We start from the raw sequence: 20,126 nt of genomic DNA on the forward strand, positions 1-20,126 counted from the left end.
TTGTCACACAGAGCCTCTACACTACTAAGCCTCAGTGTCCCCACATATAAAATATGTCTGGCATAAAGATTACACCAATCCCATAAGGAAAGGCTCTAGTCCAGGGGCTGTCACATAGTAAATTACACAAGTGAATGTGATATATTCACGTTTGCTTCCACTGCTGTTCACGACAAAGCGCCAGTCATGTACAGTCTGCACAGCCCTATATAGAAGGCAACCCTCCACTAGCACATCGATGAAAAGCTTGCCTTGGTAACACTAAGCATTTTAAAGAATGACACAGTTATAACCTTCCATATTCCTACGAATTAAATACTCTGCAGTCTTGAAAAATTAAATTTGTAGGTTCTTTGACTAAGGTCTTAAAACATGCAAAGTGAGGTGAAACATGGAGAATTTCAGTTTTTAAAAACTTTCACCGAACATTATTTGAAGCCAAATTAATGCTTTGGTTATGCTCACGGACATCCTCAATTCCCAATTTCACTTACTATTAATAACAGCTATCATTATTAAAGAAATTATTCAGCTAAACCACGTGAAATTGTCATTTTCATAAGTCTAAAATGAATAAATACTAGCAATTTCATGTGGTTCAACCTAAGCCTATCACCAGTGCCTGGACTGGGTGCTCTATGTAGGTCAACGAATTTAATTCTCATAATTGCTCTGAAGTGATGTCAGCGACATCATTCTTCAGGTGGTAAGGAGCTTGCCCCAAACCCACAGCTGACATGCAGGTTGGCACTCCAGCACCCCATTCCTCGACCTCCACTTCTCAACCACATGCGGGGGGCTCTGTTCACCTCTCTATTTGCATTTGGTGTCTTCATATTTTAAGAAAAGCAAAGCAAGTAAGTTGGTGCTGGCAGGATATGTTTTTAAGAAAATGAAGGTGTTACCTCCAATTATCACGCCTTCTTTATTTCCCTCTATTCTGCATATCAAGAAACTTGGAATTGATTTAGGACACTTCGTGACTGTATTACTACAGAAACAGTCAAAATACTTCAACTAAAAATACAAAGTACTTCAGCTGAAAGTACAAAACTGCAACTCAAAGTGGCTTAAATGTAATCACATGTATTATTTTTTATAACAAGAAGTCCAGGGATGGATCCAATGTCTCGATTATGTTAGGGAAAGCCTGGGTTATGTTCTCTGCTTGCCCCGACAGCATCAACTGTAAGGCTGGCATTCAGGGCCACAGGCTTCCTTATTCATCTCCAGCGAAGAAGTCTCTCCCCGATCCCTCGGGGAGATGTAGCTACTCAGGTCATGTACCCACCTCTGGACTGTCAGGCCTCTGAGCCCAAACTAAGCCATCATATCCCCTGTGACCTGCACGTATACATCCAGATGGCCTGAAGCAAGTGAAGATCCACAAAAGAAGTGAAAGTAGCCAGGTCCTGCCTTAACCGATGACATTCCACCATTGTGATCTCTTCCTGCCCCACCCTAACTGATCAACTGACCTTATGACAATACACCCTCCCCGCCCTTGTGATAATGGACTCTGTGATATTCCCCCACCCTTAAGAAGGCAGTATGTAATATTCTCCTCACCCTTGAGAATGTACTTTGTGAGATCCACCCCCTGCCCACAAAAAATTGCTCCTAACTCCACCACCTATCCCAAACCTGTAAGAACTAATGATAATACCACCACGCTTTGCTGACTCCTTTTTCAGCCTCAGCCCGCCTGCAACCAGGTGAAATAAACAGCCTTGATGCTCACATAAAGCCTGTTTGGTGGACTGTCTTCAGACGAACACGCGTGACATGGACCATGTACTGTTGGCAGAAGGATGCGATGTACTGACAACCTTATGCCTTGAACCCTAAACCCATCACTGGCACACAGTAAGATGGCTAGCTGGCTCAGACCATTCATTTTCAACCCTGTCTCACATATTAGAATCCTTGAGAAGAATACAATGGTTGTTAAGAGTCAGAACTCAAAGAAAACAAGAATGAAGAGAAGCCTTCGGCAACAGAGAATTGATGAACTCTGAAAAGGTTTCCCACAGAGCACAGGGTCAGGCACAAGGGCGGCTTAGGAGGAATGGGCAGAGAAGAAAGAGGGCCGGGTAGTAAGGGTGATGCTGAGTCCCTAGAGGGATGTAGATTCCCTAGAGATGGGTGTGTGTGTGTGTGTGTCTGTGTGCATTCTCTTTTTTTTCTCTCTGAAACCCCTTTCTCTTTCCCTGAGTCATATGATCCATACGACCCAAAAAGAGAGGATGGAGCCCTGAATAAAGTTGGGGTTCTGTTAGAAATGAAGAAAGGGAAAAAGGGTGAGGGATAAGCCATCCATGGTGTCCATTCTACACAGACGCAACCAAATCAATCATGAAGAAAGGCAACATAGGTCCTTCTCTATGCTGCGACGGGCTCAGGCACCATACCACCTTCACCACTCTCTCATGGATGGCTCAGTGTTGCGCAACACATAGGTGATAACCTCAGCGTGCTGTCACCTGACACTATAAGAAAGCCTCTGAAGGGTCCTACAGCCCCAGAGAATGTAAGCAGAGCTCTCCCGCACAGCCTCCCAGATGAGATGGTGCTGGGGCCCCCACCCTGTGCTGTTTCTGGGCTGAAGCTGTGTGACTGTCCAGGGCCATGGCAGTCTGCTCCACCCAGGTCTCTGTGGCCTGGCAGGGCACTCTGGCTTAGGAGGGGCATGAGCCAGAAGAGAAGACTAGTTGTGTACCTTCCAGCCGGCCGGGACTGCCTCTGGGATATCAGGACTTTGACAGGGCTCAGGATGTCCAAGTTTTTCTTAACAATTTTAACACTTACACATATGGTATATTTGTGTCCAAGAAACGTAATCCACAAATATTTGACAAATGCTAACTCCCCAATTTTCATCTCCTAAAGGATTTCCTTTGACATCTGAATAGAAAGGGTTTCCAAGACATTATGTAACTAAGATTGTCATCAGTTGACTGTGTGCACAGCTGGAAGACTTACAAACCATACAGAAGATTTCATTAGCTGCGGTTTTCTAATCTCACAAAGAACAATAATCCTAAGCACCCGGATCCTTCATCAATGAGTTACTGAAGAACATTCGATGACATCTTTTCTTAAAGAACAATGAAGAATTCATGCAGAAAGAATCATTGTAAAAATTATTCCAATATTTGTGGCTTATAGTAAAACAAACAAAAATGGAGCAAGCATTACCTTTTAGTAACCTACTTTGATGCCACAGATGCCACTGTCTAAAGATGAACTGCAGGGGACAGTGAACTCCTAGTCCAAGAAAATATGAAGAAAGCCACAGTGTATTTTGAAGTAAAATAGTTAACTCTTGTTCTTATTTTTCATTTTAGACTGAAATGCTGAAAATTAGAATCTGATTACCCTTAATACAAACACCCAAAACTCTCCTTTCACCAACAAATCCCCAAAGCAGCATCACCCTTACTACCCACCCCTCTTTCTTCTCCGCCCATTCCTCCTAAGCCGCCTTTGTGCCTGACCCTGTGCTCTCTGGAAAACCTTTTCAGAGTTCATCGATAATTCTCTGTTGCCAAAGGCTTGTCTTCATTCTTGTTTTCTTTGAGTTCTGACTCTAACAACCATTGTATTCTTCTCAAAGAAATGCTTTTTGTCCCTCTTCTTAAAAAGTATAAAGCATTTCCACTTGCTATTCCACTAAATTCTCACAGCCACCCTGTTCCAAATAGAGATAGGAACAGTGTTTCTATCTCTATTTTGTGGATGACAGAATATCACGGAAGTGAAGGGACTCACCCAGAACCACAAACCAGAACACAGGAGAAGAGGGGCCAGCCTGCCTTCTGATGCCTCGACCTGTGTCTCCTAGCTCAGGGCTCTGATGAGCCCTCCATCCCTCTGCTCAGGCCTCTTTGCCAGCCTGGCTGTGTGATGTTCCCTACACTGCCAGTCTCTCTGTTTGTCACTTTTTTTCAGAATGACTCCCAAATCCATGTCAATAGCAAGTTTCTTGTGAACTCTAAGCTTCTTGTCTCCAACTACTTTTTAGACAGTTCCATTTGGATTTTTGTTTTACCATGATATCAAACTGACCATGTCACACACTAAATTCATCTTCATGTAAACTCACTCCCCTTTCTCAACGTGCCTATGAGTTAACTGTATCCTGACCAGACTACAGTAAAGTTTCAGTTGTGCTCAGCTTGGACAGGACATATGCAAGCCAAATGTTTTTTGACATCCTTTGACATACAAAGTGGCCATTTGACCACTCAATTATATCAACAGTGAAAAATCAAACATTTAAATTATGTTTCTTATTAAAGCTATCATGTAAGCGTTGATTAATCAAAGAAAACAGTCCCAGCACTCTCTTGTGGAAAGGCTGACATCTTTGTTCTATTGGACCTTCTGAAGGACAAGTTTCAAGACAACAATGTTTGAGAAATTTTTTAAAAGATACAAATCACATCTCGTATTAGCTCACAGTATTAGCCCAGTGTTTAGACTAACAGACTAAACACTGGGCTAATACAAACGTATTAAGAGAAACACTTGACCAACATAATAAAACATTTACATGTAAAATTCTTTGTCGGTGAAGATCTGATATTAAATATTTTGCTTTTCTATCAAATGGCCATCCACAGCTCGTGGAATAAAGACGTTGCTTAATAGAATCATAACATATACAATACACTGACAATGCCACGTACTTGGGTTGAAAAGAATTATGACGACACATTGCTGAATATTCACTAGTTACTAAACCCCTCGGCCTTTCTCTGTTATGTGATATAGCCAAATTCCAGACACTCAAGGGATTCAGATGCCATTATCAAAGGCAATTGGTGCCATGGAAAATATGTGGAATCAAAGTTGGGCAAGTGGGCACACTGCCCTCATGGGAAGGAAAATGATGCTTAAATTAGCTTAAGAAAGGTAAAAGGGGGCCGGGCGCAGTGGCTCACACCTGTAATCCCAGCACTTTGCGAGGCCAAGGCAGGCAGATCACGAGGTCAGGAGATCAAGACCATTCTGGCTAACACGGTGAAACCCTGTCTCTACTAAAAAAACAAAAAATTAGCCAGGTGTGGTGGCGCGTGCCTATAGTCCCAGCTACTCAGGAGGCTGAGGCAGGAGAATGGCGTGAACCTGGGAGGCGGAGCTTGCAGTGAGCCAAGATCATGCCACTGCACTCCAGCCTTGGCGACAGAGTGAGACTTCATCTCAAAAAAAAGAAAGAAAGAAAGAAAGAAAGATCAAAGGAGTCACTTATGAAAGATGCTGGAGTAACTCAAAATCTGAGGAAAAGCTAAACAGCACAGCCTGGGCAGGGATGAAGCTGACTGCAAGCCATAGGGCTCCTCTGCATCTCAGGTCAGCATTTATGTCTTGGCATCAGCAACTGAGAACACAGATAAATTTTCTCCAGGTGGCCAGGAACATGGCCACAGGCAGCTCTAGAGTCACATTCAATAGTTCCATGGCCCAAAAATGGGGAAAAAACACTGTTCTTCAGCAGCTCAAGTCAGACAATTCCTGGAGAAAGACTCTGGCCTAGCTCAGAGCACAAACCCACCACTAAAATCACCACCGTGGTCACAGCTACATTGCTGGCACTGCCAAGTCTCATCTTGGGCCAGTGATCAGAAGGGCCTGTTGCAGGAGATGATGGCCTGCTGAAGGAGATGAAGACCTGCTCCGGGAGATGAGGGCCTGCTGAGGGAGATGAAGGGCCTGCTGAGGGTGATGGGGGGCCTGCTGAGGGGAGATGGGGGGCCTGCTGAGGGAGGTGGAGGGCCTGCTGAGGGAGATGGAGGACCTGCTGCAGGAGATGAGGGCCGGCTGAGGGAGATCAAGACCTGCTCTGGGAGATGAGAGCCTGCTGTAGGGGATGAGTCTGCTAAGAGACAGATGAGACCTACTGTATGGGGGATGAGAGACTATTAATGGGGAGATGAGGGCCACTGTGGGGGATGAGGAGCCCTAATTAATGGGAGATGAGGAGCCACTGTGGGGGATCAGAACCCTATTCTGGGGAGATGAGGGCTGCAAAGGGAGATCAAGAGAACTGTGAGATAGGGAAGGCCATTTGTGGGGGATAAAGGCCACTGAGGGGAGAATGAGGAGCCTGCTGTGGGGGATGAGGGGTCTGAGGAGATAAAGGGGTCCTACTAGGGGAGATGGGGTCAAGGGAGTGGGGACAAGGGGCAAAGGGGAGATGAGGGGGCCGCAAGGGAGATCAAGACCTGATCTGGGAGATAAAATGCTGTTGTAGAGATGAAAACCTACTAAGGGAGATGAAAGACCACTGAAAGAGGGAGATCTGGGGGACTAGAGGGAGATGAGGGCCCTGTGTGGGATAAGGGCCTGTTGTGGGAGATGAGGTCCTGCTGAGGGAGATGGGGGCCTGCTGCGGGAGATGAGGGCCTGCTGGGGGAGATCAAGACCTGATCTGGGAGATGAGAGCCTGTTGTGGAGGATGAAGGCCTGCTGAGGGAGATGAAGGGCCTGCTGAGGGAGATGGGAGGCCTGCTGAGGGAGATGGGGGCCTGCTGTGGGGGATAAGAACCTGTTGTGGGAGATGGGGGCCTGTTGTGGGAGATGAGGGCCTACTGCGGGAGATGAGGGCCTGCTGAGGGAGATGGGGGCCACTAGGAGATCTGTGAGACCTGTTAATGGGAGGATCAAAGAGACCTGCAGGGAGGATCAGGGGCCTCCGAGACAGGGTCTGTTAGGGAGATAAAGGGAGCCACTGAGGGGAGATAAAGGGCAATGGGGATGAAGAGATCTGCGGGAGAGATAAAGGGGCAAGGGGGCTGTGGGGATGAGGGCATTAGGGGAGATGGGGGCCTGTGGGAGATAAAGAGATCATTGATGGAGATGAGGGACCGCAGGGGAGAATGGGATAAGGCCTGTGGGGATAAAGGGCCAGGGGAGATGAGAGATCAGAACAAAGGGAGGTCGAGGGGGCAGAGGGGCCTGAGGGAGTGGGGGCAGGGAGATGGGGACAGTCAGGAGGCATGGGAGATAGAGGCCAAAGGGAGATAAGGAGCCAGGGCAGGGCCTGTTATGGGAGATGGGGCAGGGGATGAAGGGTCTGGGGAGGTCGGGGCAAGAGGGTGGGATGGGTGGCGGTGGGCAAAGGGGATCCGAGGAGCCATTATGGGGAGATAAAGGAGATAAAGGACAGGGAGAGATGAGGGAAGCCTGCTGTAAGGGGATGAAGGTCTACTGAGGGAGATGAGGGCCTCCTGTGGGGGATGAGGGTCTCACAAAGGGAGATGGAGGGCCTGCTGTGTGGAATAAGGGCCTGTTGTGGGAGATGAGGGCCTGCTGAGGGAGATGGGGGCCTGTTGTGGGAGATAAGGGCCTGTTGTGGGAGATGAGGGGCCTGCTGAGGGAGATGGGGGCCTTTTGTGGGAGATAAGGGCCTGCTGTGGGAGACGAAGGCCTGCTGAGGGAGATGGGGGCCTCCTGTGGCCGAGGGGATATGGGCCTGTTGTGGGAGGATGAGGGGCCTGCTGTGGGGATGAGGGTCTGCTGGGGAGATGAGGGGGCCACTATGGGGATAAGAGACCTGTTGTGGGAGATGGGGAGACCTGCTGGGAGATGGGGAGACCTGCAGGAGATGGAGAATACTGAGAGGATGAAAGGGCCTGCTAGCAAGGGAATGAGACCTGCTGAGGGGAGGATGAGGGGGCCTGCTGAGGGGAGATGAAGGGTCTGCTGAGGAGAGGGGCCTGCTGGAGATGGGGGCCTGCTGAGGGGAATGGGGGAGCCACTGTGGGGAGACGAGACCTGGGGGAGATGAGGACCTGCTGGGGAAGATGGGGCCTCCTGGGGGAGATGAGGGCCTGGGGGAGATCAAGACCTGATCCTGGGAGATGGGGAAACCTGCTGTGGGGATGAGTCTGCTGGGAGATGAAGGCCTGCTGAGGGAGATGAGGGCCTGCTGTGTGGGATAAGGGTCTCTTGCAGGAGATGAGGGCCTGCTGAGGGAGATGAGGGCCTGTGGGGATAAGGGCCTGTTGTGGGAGATGAGAGCCTGCTGTGGGGGATGAAGGCCTACTGAGGGAGATGAGGGCCTGCTATGGGGGATGAGAGTCTGCTGTGGGAGATGAGGGCCTGCTGTGGGGGATAAGGGTCTCTTGCAGGAGATGAGGGCCTGCTGAGGGAGATGAGGGCCTGCTGTGGGGGATAAGGCCTGTTGTGGGAGATGAGAGCCTGCTGTGGGGGATGAAGGCCTACTGAGGGAGATGAGGGCCTGCTATGGGGGATGAGAGTCCTACTGCTGTGGGAGATGAGGGCCTGCTGTGGGGGATAAGGGCCTGCTGAGGGAGATGAGGGCCTACTATGGGGGATGAAGGCCTACTGAGGGAGATGAGGGCCTCCTGTGAGGGATGAGGGTCTGCTGTGGGGGATGAAGGGGCCTGCTGTGTGGGATAAGGGCCTGTTGTGGGAGATGAGGGCCTGCTGAGGGAGATGGGGGCCTCCTGTCGGGGATATGGGCCTGTTGTGGGAGATGAGAGCCTGCTGTGGGGGATGAGGTCTGCTGAGATGAGGGGCCTGCTGAGGGAGATGAGAGCCTGCTGGGGGAGATCAAGACCTGCTCTGGGAGATGAGAGCCTGCTGTGGGGGATGAGGTGCTTGCTGTGGGAGATGAAGGCCTGCTGAGGGAGATGAGGGCCTGCTGTGGGGGATAGGGCCTCTTGCGGGAGATGAGGGCCTGCTGAGGGAGATGGGGAACCTGCTGAGGAGATGAAGAGACCTGGGGAGGTCAGGAACCTGGGAAGGGATGGGGAGCCTGCAGGGGAGATGGAAGGACCACTGAGGGAATGTGGGGGCAGGGGAGGTGGGGGGCCTGCTGAGGGGGAAATGGGAGACCTGCTGGGGGATGAGGGGACCTGCTGGGGGAGGATCAAGATCTGGGAGATGAGGGGCCTGCTGTGGTGGTGGATGGTGCCTGCGAGGGGATGAGGCCTGCTGAGGGGATGAGGGGCCTGCTGAGGGGAGATCGGGGGCCTGTTGGTGGGAGATGAGGGGCCTGGTGAGGGGATGCTCGGGGGGGCCTGCTGGGGGAGGGGGCCGCTGAGGGATGAAAAGAGGGGCCACTGAGAGGGGAGATGAAGAGACCTGCTAAGGGGAGATGGGGCCTGCTATGAGGTTGATGAGACCTGCTGGGGAGATGAGGGGCTGAGGGAGATGAGGGACCCTGGAGTGAGGGGATGAGGGCCTGCTGGGGAGATCGAGGGGCCTGCTGAGGGAGATGAGAGGGCCTGCTGAGGGAGATGAAGGGCCTGCTGAGGGAGATGAAGGGCCTGTTGAGGGATATGAGGGCCTGCTGAGGGAGATGGGGGCCTGCTGAGGTTGATGAGGGCCTGCAGCGTGGGGATAAGGACCATTGTAGTGGAGATGAGGGGCCACATTGTATGGGGATAGGCATTGTGGGAGATAAAGGGCCTGTGGGGATAAAGGGAGCCTGCCTGTGGGGAGACCTGTGGGAGATGAGGGCCTGCTGTGGGAGATGAAGGCCTACAGAGGTAGATGAGGGCCTGTTGAAGTGGGGGACAAGGGCCTGTTGTGGGAGATGGGGGGCCTGCTGTGGGGGATGAGGGCCTGTGGGGAGATGAGGGGCCTGCTGTGGGAGACTGTGGGAGATGAGGCCTGCAGGAGTGGGGTGAGGGGCCACTGTGGGGGATAAGGGCCATTGTGGGAGATGAGGGCCACTGTATGGGGATGAGGGGCCATTGTGGGGATGAAGGGCCACTGTGGGGATAGGGGCCTGTTGTGGGGAGGGCAAGGGGGGATGGGGCCAGGGGAGATGGGGCCTGCTGTGGGGGATAAGGACCTGTTGTGGTAGATGAGGGCCTGTTGTGGGGGATAAGGGCCTGTTGTGGTAGATGAGGGCCTGTTGTGGGGGATAAAGACCTGTTAATGGAGATGAGAGACCCTGTTATTCTTGGAGATGAGACCTGAGGAGATGAGACCTACTCTGGGGAGATGAGAACCTACTGTGTGGGGATAAAGGGAGCCCTGTTAGTGGGAGATGAGACCTACTGTGGGGGATGAGACCTGTTGTGGGAGATGAGAGCCTGCTGGGGGAGATGAGGGCCTGCTGAGGGAGATGAGGGCCTGCTGTGGGGGATAAGGGCCTGTTGTGGGAGATGAGGGCCTGCTGTGGGGGATGAGGCCTGTTGAGGGAGATGAGGGCCTGCTGTGGGGGATGAGGGCCTGTTGTGGGAGATGAGGGCCTGCTGTGGGGGATAAGGGCCTGCTGTGGGAGATGAGGGCCTGCTGAGGGAGATGAAGGGCCTGCTGAGGGAGATGAGGGAGTCCTAATATCTGCAGTCCACGCACTGGAGACTCAGGACAGCCAATGTGTAGTGCCAGTGTGAAAGTCAGCATGCTCAAGACCCAAGAGGTGGTGTTTCAGTTTGAGTCCAAAGGCAGGAAAAGGCCCACATCCCAGCTCAAACAGTAAGCTTATTCAGCCTTTTTATTCTATTGGGGCTCTAACTGACTGGATGAGAGCCACACACCTAGCTGAAGGCAATCTGCTTTACTCAGTCTCCTGGTTCAAATGTTAATCTTATCCAGAACATCCTCACAGACATACCCAGAGTTAATGTTTAGCCAAATGTCTGGGCATCTCATAGTCCAATCAAGTTGATAACAAAAATTAACTCTCTTAGGGACCACCTACGTGGTTTGAATAAAAGCTTCAAACCTGCATGAAAACCAGCCTACTAATTCTCAGAAGAGATTTTTCCACCACTACACTCAATGCCAAAAGTCAAAACAATTTTCCTAAAAAAACCTCAGGATTAAGCGAGTATCTTCAGTTTACCCCTACACTGTTGGGAAATACCCTTGGGAGTTTCCTCTCAGGCTACTCACCTGAGGTGGGACCGGGGCTTTGTCTCCTATTCCCCACACCCTGGGAGCCATTGAAACTAAAGGACAAGTTTGAAAAATACCCTCAAAGCAAGAAGCTAATTTCTCTGTTAACCTCTCTGTCCTCCCACTTTCACTTGACTTTCATGCTCTAGGTATGTGTGTGTGTGTGTATATTACATGTGATATATTACATATATTGCATATATATCACATGTAATCTATTATATATTATATATATGTAATATGTATTACATACTGTATATCATATTATATATAATATATATTACATATATTACATCTAATATATGTTGCATATATCACATATATTGCATGTAATATATGCTACATATAATATATATATTACATATTATATATTGCATATAATATATATTTTATATATAGATAGTTTTTTTTTTTGCGGCCAAGCACAGTGGCTCACACCTGTAATCCCAGCACTTTGGGAAGCCAAGGCAGGAGGATCACTTGAGACCAGGAGTTCAAGACCAGCCTGGGGAACATAGTGAAACCTCGTCTCTACCAAAAATGTTTTAAAAACTAGCCAAGTATGGTGGTGCATGCCTGTAGTCCTAGTTACTCAGAAGGCTGGGGCAGGAGGATCCCGTGAGCCCAGGAATTTGACTTTACAGTAAGCTAGCATCACTCCACTACAGTCCAGCCTGGGTGACACTATCAAATAAGTAAAAATTTTTTTGCATCTCACCCAGCATTTTGAATGTTCAGTAAGGAGAGGTGGTCAGGAATTTTTCTATCATAACCCTGGCTCCCAATTCATGGCCTGGAAGGATGGAACATAGGGAGACTTAGAGGAAGCTCTCAACCCAAGGTGATGGTGGCTCAAAACCAGGTGAGAAAATCAGCTGGGCGTGGTGGCGGGCACCTGTAATCCCAGCTACTGGGGGGCTGAGACAGGAGAATCGCTAGAACCCAGGAGGCGGAGGGTTGCAGTGAGCCAAGATCACGCCACTGCACTCCAGCCTGGGTGACGACTGACCGAGACTCTGTCTCAGAAAAAAAAAAAAAGAAACGCTCAGTGGGAGTGCTAGCTGATGACCAGATTCTAGATTCTGGAGATGTTTTGAAAGCAGAGCCATCAGGACTTCCTAACAAATTGAACGTAGGTGTAAGAGATTAAAAGGAGTCAAGAATCATTCGAAGGTTTTTTAAAAGTCTGAGACACTAGAAAAACAGAATTGTAATCAACAGAGATTAGAATTTGGTGTGAGGGAAGATTAGGGGTTCAGTCTGAACACACTGAATGTGAACATTTATTAGATGTTCATGTGGAGATATCAAGTAGACAGTTCAATCTATGAGGCTAGAGCTTGGGACGGAGGTCTGGGTTGAAGACACAAATCTGGTAGAACCTGATCAATGCTTCGTGTTACTCAGACAAGCCAAACAGATGTAAGATGGAAATAACCGCCTATCTGCCTTTTAAGCATTGAAAACATGGTAGGAAGTGCAGTTTCCTGTGATCACAATACTAGTCTGCATTAACAGTTACATAACATGTGGCCACCATCTCAATACACTCTGTTCTCATCGGCTATTTGCTAGAGTTCTATGCCAGTTCTGTGGCTGAAGAGGAATGTGAAGAATGTGGACAAAGCCTGGGAAAAAGCCAGACATGGAGTTGAACAAAGGGAAGACAAATGAAATCTAGCAAAGGTTAAAGGAAACAAGACGATTTAGTCAGGGATGATTAATAGCAACTGGTCTCATACTCTGAATCGGAGAAGTCTAGATACTTGAAAGTAACGTGCCACCTTTAGAGCAAGCAAACAAAAGAAAATGAGCTTTCACTGCAGCATGAGATTTCTTTTTTTCATTTCAAGTCTTTTATCCCAAAAGCATGAGATATTTAGATTAGAAATAAAAGAGGAAAACTAGCACCTATGTGACACCTACGACATTAGGTGTTGGCCTAAACACTATTGCATTTTAGCATACATTAAGATCTTTGAGGTAGAAATTCTCATTTTATAGATCAGAAAAGCAGGATTCTAAAAGTTTAGGTAAGTTCACAAGCAGGAAAGCTGCAATTCAAATCTGGGTCAAATGAGTCCAAAGCTCATATTCTTATTAAAATATATCAAATTTCTTAACAGAAATTGATACAAGTAGGAACTGATTACTGAAAAGGATAATGAGATCTTTTTTTTCCTTGATCTTTTTTAAACGAAGTTTCACTCTTGTTGCCCAGGCTGAAGTACAGTGGCATGATCTTGGCTCACTGCAATCTCCGCCTCCTGGGTTCAAACAATTCTCCTTTTCCTCAATCTTTTAAAAATTAGAAGAGATTCTTATCTGTCCAGTATGTTTTCATAAACCAGATCTATCTAAAAGCAAAGGAATAGAGGAAGCCAGTTTTCAAATTATCTCTCAGTCCTAAGCAGTTATGATTCTAGATTCTGAAAACAGTCTAGATTCTGAAAACAGTCTAAATTCTGAGAACAGTCCCACTACCACCAGCACCACCACCAAGCACCAAGAACTATTTTTGTTCCTATTTTCCTATTCTAAAGTAAACTGTATATTCACCTTCTAAAACACATATGAAATTCTATCATTTAAAATTTAAAGTAATCCCATACATAACTCAGGAGTCAAACATCCTAGGCTTAAACACATCTTGTTTTGTTTGACTTTAGAACAAATGATTCTAAAGTAAGACGACCTAGAAATGAATTTATGAGGGTTGGGCTGTGCTCACTGTGTTGAAAGAACCAGTAATTATCTTCACGGATAAGAAAGCCTGGGATGGCTGGGCATGGTGGCTCACACCTATAATCCCAGCACTTTGGGAGGCTGAGGCGGACAGATCACCTGAGGTCGGGAGTTCAAGACCAACATGACCAACATGGAGAAACCGCTTCTCTACTAAAACTACAAAATTAGCCGGGCGTGGTGGTGCGTGCCTGTAATCCCAGCTACTCAGGAGGCTGAGGCAGGAGAATTGCTTGACCCCGGGGGGTGGAGGTTGTGGTGAGCAGAGATCACACCATTGCACTCCAGCCTGGGCAACAAGAGTGAAATTCTGTCTCAAAAAAAAAAAAAAAAAAGAAAGAAAGAAAGGAAAAGAAAGCCTGGGATGATGTCCCAGAAGCAAAAAAATTGCATTAACACAACTTAACAAACACCTCATATTATCCATAACCCAAAGCTTAAGCAGGAAAAGCCCACCTGAGTCAAAGAACACAATCTCTGATGAGTGGCAGGAACTTGGGTTGCTTGCCACAGACAGAGCTGCATAAATTAAGATTAAACTCATCACAATTTTCACTCAGCCCCAGAAACTTCCAGAGGACCAGAGCTAAAAGGGCCATCGAGAATATTTAGCCTCAACTCCTCTTTCTATGAGAAAATAGGATTACTGGCTGCAAATTAGCCTAAGTAGAGACGGGCATATTGTTTCAGGGCAACTGACTCAGAAGTCAAGCAAAGCCAGACCTAATGTCAACTAAACATGAGAAGTCACCCAGCACTGGCCCGGCACAGTGGCTCACACCTGTAATCCCAGCACTCTGAGACGCCGAGGCAGGTGGATCACCTAAGGTCAGGAGTTTGAGACCAGCCTGGCCAACATGGTGAAACCCAGTCTCTACTAAAATTACAAAAATTAGTCAGGTGTAGTGGCAGGCACCTGTAATTCCAGCTACTTGGGAGGCTGAGGCAGGAGAATCGCTTGAACCCAGGAGGCAGAAGTTGCAGTGAGCCGAGATTGCGTCACTGCACTCCAGCCTGGGCAACAAGGAAACTCCATCTCAAAAAAAATAAAGTAAAATAAGAAGTCATCCAGCACTAAGGCTTCCACCCCGGAGATGTGTCCTGCTGAGCAGCAGTCCTATAGAATGGTTGGGAAACAGGGTCTGGAGCCAGGCGGTCGGGGTCTCAGATCCCAGCTCCACCACCGCCACCCCATAGCTATATAACCCTGGCGCCTTACTCACCTCTATGTGCCTCAGTTTCTTCATCTATGATACAGAAACAATACCTTACAGGGTACTGAGAGACATAAATGTAACAAACATAATGCACTTAAAACCATGACTGGTACTCAAGAAGTACTAGGTATTCTTATTTAATTATCCTCTCCCATAAACTGGCAATGTCTGCTTGCTCATGGCCCATAACAGCCAGCCCGGATAGTTACCTTATAGGTCAGGTCTAGGAATCACCTCTGATTCTACGATTCTTGAGAGGAAAAAAGCTGTCTGGTCAAGTATCCAACCCTGGTGGGTAAGTGTTATCAACGGAGTACAAGCATAGCCCCCTGGACCTGCCCTCAAACTATGGAAGGTCTAGGGCTTTACCCTACTTGCAAGCTAACAAGCTAGCATGCTAGAGTCTTACAGACGCTGGCAGAAGACACAAACTCTTGAGTCTGAGACTAAGAACTTGTTACAGCAACAGCCATAGCCAGAGCAGCAGCATTTATGCCAGTTTAAGATCCAATTCCACAAGGCCACACACATGCTGTGTGGCTGTGTCACAGGAGAGGAACCCCAAGCTCTGGCTGAACTTTGCCCTAGAGGGAAACATTATCTTTACTAGATAGATATAAACAAACGTACCCTTTTTGCTCTGGAAGGAAACTGCATCTCTGTCCTCTAAGGATGTCTGCTATACACACATCCTTGAAAAGCTAGCCAGAAACAAAGGTCAGTTCCTCTGCTCTTAACACATGAAGAAACAGGACAGACCCTTGTGTCTCGACAATATCTAAATAAATGAAGATATACACTTGTGTTCATGGATTGTAAGTCTCAATATTGCTAAAGTGTCCATTCTCCCTCAAAATGAACTGTTGACTCAACACAATCCCAATAAAAATTCCAACAGGATTCTTTTCGGTAGCCAGTGACGAGCTGATTTTCAAATTCATATGGAAAGGCCAAAGGTTTAAAAATAGCCAAAACAACCTTGAAAAAGAAGAACAAAGTTGGAGGATTTATACTACCTGACTTTAAGATTTATTATAAAGCTATCAAGATTTATTATAAAGCATGGTATTGGCATAATGATCCAAAAATAGATGACTGGAACAGAACAGAATCCAAAATGACCTTCACATGTATTGTCAACTGATTGTCGACAAGGTGCAAAGGCAATTCCCTGGAGAATAAAGTCTTCAAAACAAATGGTACTGGATCAACTAGATAGAAAACTTTACGCAAAAAAAAAACCAAAAAATAAAAATAAAAACAACAACAAAAAAACTCTCACACAAACAGATACCAATTAAAAACGAATCATATAACTAAACGTGAAATGCAAAACTATAAAACTACCAGGAGAAAACACATTAGAAAATCTTTGTGACACTGATCTAGGAAAAAATTTCTACAACAAAAGCATGATTCTTCGAAGAAAAAGAATTATAAACTTTATTACAATTAAGATAGGTCTTCTGCTCTTCAGAAGATGCTCTTAAGAGAATGAAAGACAAGCCATAAGCTGGGAAAAATTATTTTTCCAACACATTTGTCAAAGGACACAAACCGAAAACACAAAGAACTCTCAATATTCAGTAAGAATCTATGCAATTTTTTAAAAATAAGTAAAATATATGAACAGCTATCATCAAAGAAGTTACATGAATGGCAAAACATGAAAAGGTACTCAACATCATTAGTTATAACAAAAATACAAATTAAAACCAGAGTGAAGTACCACAGTATCCCTACTGGAATGTCTAAAATTTAAGAGAATGACCATACACTAACACACTGCTGCTGGGAATGTAAGATGGTACAAGCACTTTGGAAAAAAGGGTGGCAGTTTCATAAAAACTAACATGCACCTACCACATGTCCCAGAGATCCCACTTCTAGGAATTTACCCAAGAGAAACAAAAGCATATGCCCATGCAAAGACGTGTACAAGAATGCTCCCAGCAGCTTTATGAACAGTAGTCAAAAGCTGGAGACAACCCAAATGTCCATCACTAGCTGAAAGAATACACCAATTGTGGTATATCCATAACATGGAATATTATTTAGCAATAAAAAGTAATGAACTATTAATAGACACACGGATGGATCTCAAAATCAACATGGATGGATCTCAAAATAATTATGCTGAGTGAAAGAAGCTCGGCAAAAAAGAATACAAACTATGATTCCACTTATATAAAATCAAAGAAAATGAAAACTAACTACAGCGCAGAAAGAAGGCAAGTCTCTCTCCGGAAGGCAGGGAGAGGAGCAGGGAGGAGGGACCACGAAGGGGCACAAAGTGCCTTTGGAGGTCATGGGTTTGTGTATTACCTTGATTGTGATAATAATTTTACAGGTGGACATTTATATCAACACTTATCAATTGTTCACTTTAAATATATGCAACTTATTACATGTTGATTATATATCAATAAAGCTATTATTTTAAAAAAGCAATCACCACCAAATGGAACTGACACTAAAAATTAGAGGTTAATTTGAATTATGAAAAAATAAGGAAAATTAATTTATTTTTATACATGGGTCAAATATATACTCATTAAACAACATACAGTGTTAAAAATTATGATGAAATTGGGACAGAACTTTAGGTTAGATTGGTAGTTAAGGGTGAAGAGGAAAGGTTGCAGTAAAGATAGCTTTTTAAAGAAATTTTAAAATACATACACACTCTACACGTGTACTTCCCTTCAGAGCTGCGGTGTCTTTCCAATTTCTTTTTACCCAAATTATTTAACAATGGGTCTTCTATTTTATCTGATAGAGCCACATACCCACATATAGTACTGTGCTGTTAATAGAGAATGGGATAGGCTAATGCTGTTTATCAGCTGTTTTATAAGACAATTTTTCTTTGTGTTGTAGGGACACCAGTAAATCACATCCAAATTGAAAGCAATACTTCAGAAACAGAACTAAAGTAAACCTAACATACCAAGGAATTTTCTAAAATTTGACTTCTTTAAAAAGAAATAACATCTTATAATCAATCCTACTTTCTAATACTTTAAAATTTCCTTCAGCAGGCCGGGCGCGGTGGCTCAAGCCTGTAATCCCAGCACTTTGGGAGGCCGAGACGGGCGGATCACGAGGTCAGGAGATCGAGATTATCCTGGCTAACATGGTGAAACCCCGTCTCTACTAAGAAATACAAAAAACGGCCGGGCACGGTGGCTCAAGCCTGTAATCCCAGCACTTTGGGAGGCCAAGACGGGCGGATCACGAGGTCAGGAGTTCGAGACCATCCTGGTTAACATGCTGAAACCCCGTCTCTACTAAAAAATACAAAAAACTAGCCGGGCAAGGTGGTGGGCGCCTGTAGTCCCAGCTACTCGGGAGGCTGAGGCAGGAGAATGGCGTAAAAACCCGGGAGGCGGAGCTTGCAATGAGCTGAGATCCGGCCACTGCACTCCAGCCTGGGCGACGACACAGCGAGACTCCGTCTCAAAAAAAAAAAAAAAAGAAATACAAAAAACTAGCCAGGCAAGGTGGTGGGCGCCTGTAGTCCCAGCTACTCGGGAGGCTGAGGCCGGAGAATGGCGTGAACCCGGGAGGCGGAGCTTGCAGTGAGCTGAGATCCGGCCACTGCACTCCAGCCTGGGAGACAGAGCGAGACTCCGACTCAAAAAAAAAAAAAAAAATTTCCTTCAGCTACAGAAGAACAGGTATACAGTAGGCCCCTCTTATCTGTAGTTTCACTTTCCACAGTTTCAGTTAGCCACAGTCAACCAAGGTCTGGAAATACCAAATGGAAAAATCCAGAAATAAACAATTCTTAAGTTTTAAATTGCAAACCATTCTGCATAGCATGATGAAATCTCATGCTGCCATCCCACTCCATCCCATCAGGGACATGAATCATCCCTTTTTCCAGCATATGCTATGCGCCCTTTAGGTCACTCAGTAGCTATCTAGGTTATCAGGTCAACTGCTGTAGTACCACAGCAACGGTGTTCAAGTAACCCTCATTTTACTTAATAATGGCCCTAAAGCACAGGAGTAGCGGTGCTGGCTTATTATTATAATTGTTCTATTTTATTGTTGTTGATAATCTCTATGCCTAATTATAAATTAAACTTTATCATACAGATGTATGAATGTTTAAAAATACAGTATATATAGAGGGTTTGGTGCTATCTCTGGTTTCAGGCATCTGCTAGGAAGCTTGCTAGGAAGCTTGGAACGTATCCCCCGTGGATAAGGGAAGACTACTGCATAAACCATACAAGCAGCTGTAGAGATAACCACCCTGCTTACCACTCAAAAGCCACCACAGCAACGGGATGAATCCTGGACTCTCGCTGATGTATTTCAGGCCTTTCAAATTGATGCTTACATTGTACAGGGACATCAGCATCAGCCTGAAATGTAAAAGAAAAAGGTGTTGGAATGCTCCATCCACACTACATTTCACCCTAAACATATCTCCTAGTTAAGAGGAACTTAACATATTTAGTTATTCCCTCACATTTTAGATGTCCAATTCTACAATCTGGATAATGAGCATTGTAATATAACGTATGTGAAGTAATATCTGTCTATGTGAGGCTACAGGAAAATGGGAAACTTCAGCAATGATATCACATAATACCGCCTTTCATACGCTCACATAATCAAGAGTCTCGAACGCAGAGAGGGTCCCACGGGAAACCTCACAAACCATATTTATTGATTCATCTCTTTTATGACCAATCCTGCATTAATATACAGGTTACTCTCAATTTGTAAGAGTACTGTACTCTCAAAGTTCAATTCAGCCATCTAAAACCTAATGACATATTCTCATTCAACGAACATCACACATGACATCCAGGTAGCCAGGTCAGGCCACAGGACTGCATAATCACAGTACAAGGAACGAAGAGTACTACAACCCAACCATCCCTCACAACCAACAGAGCAGTTTACTGAATAGGACAGGACTTTACAAGCTGTTTCAGGACTGAACTGTGGCTGGCAATGCAGAGTCTAGTGAAAGCCAGAAACTACAGGACTTCGGTTTCCGCAAATACTGCAAAATACAGAGAACCCAAACACTTTACACTGCACAGCAATAAAAAGGCTAGACAAATATTTTTGTAAAGCCTTTGAAATAAAGAATGAGTTTGCAAGAAATGAAAGGAAAACATCTCTGATCAGGAACAAAGTAAGAGCACAAAATCTCAGAGGAAAGTGCAAAAGATGCTACAATTCCAAAAGACTAGAGCTTCAGTTACAGTGGCTTCACGCAGAGGGACAGAGGGAAAAGCCTCAGAGAGACATGGGCAT

At 46.0% G+C, this 20,126-nt stretch overlaps 1 protein-coding gene across 2 annotated transcripts in view; it reads right to left on the reverse strand.

Annotated features, from left to right (window-relative positions):
* The window catches only part of HSF2BP (heat shock transcription factor 2 binding protein), a 116,364-nt gene that overhangs the window by 34,048 nt on the left and 62,190 nt on the right, over nt 1-20,126 (reverse strand). For both annotated transcript variants that reach the window (XM_003895419.5, XM_009202180.4), the window contains exon 8: nt 19,116-19,219. In XM_003895419.5, the coding sequence (XP_003895468.2) occupies nt 19,116-19,219 (104 nt within the window). The remainder of the gene's footprint in view (nt 1-19,115; nt 19,220-20,126) is intronic.

This window comes from Papio anubis, chromosome 4, assembly GCF_008728515.1.
Source record: "Papio anubis isolate 15944 chromosome 4, Panubis1.0, whole genome shotgun sequence".
Classification (NCBI taxonomy): domain Eukaryota; kingdom Metazoa; phylum Chordata; class Mammalia; order Primates; family Cercopithecidae; genus Papio; species Papio anubis.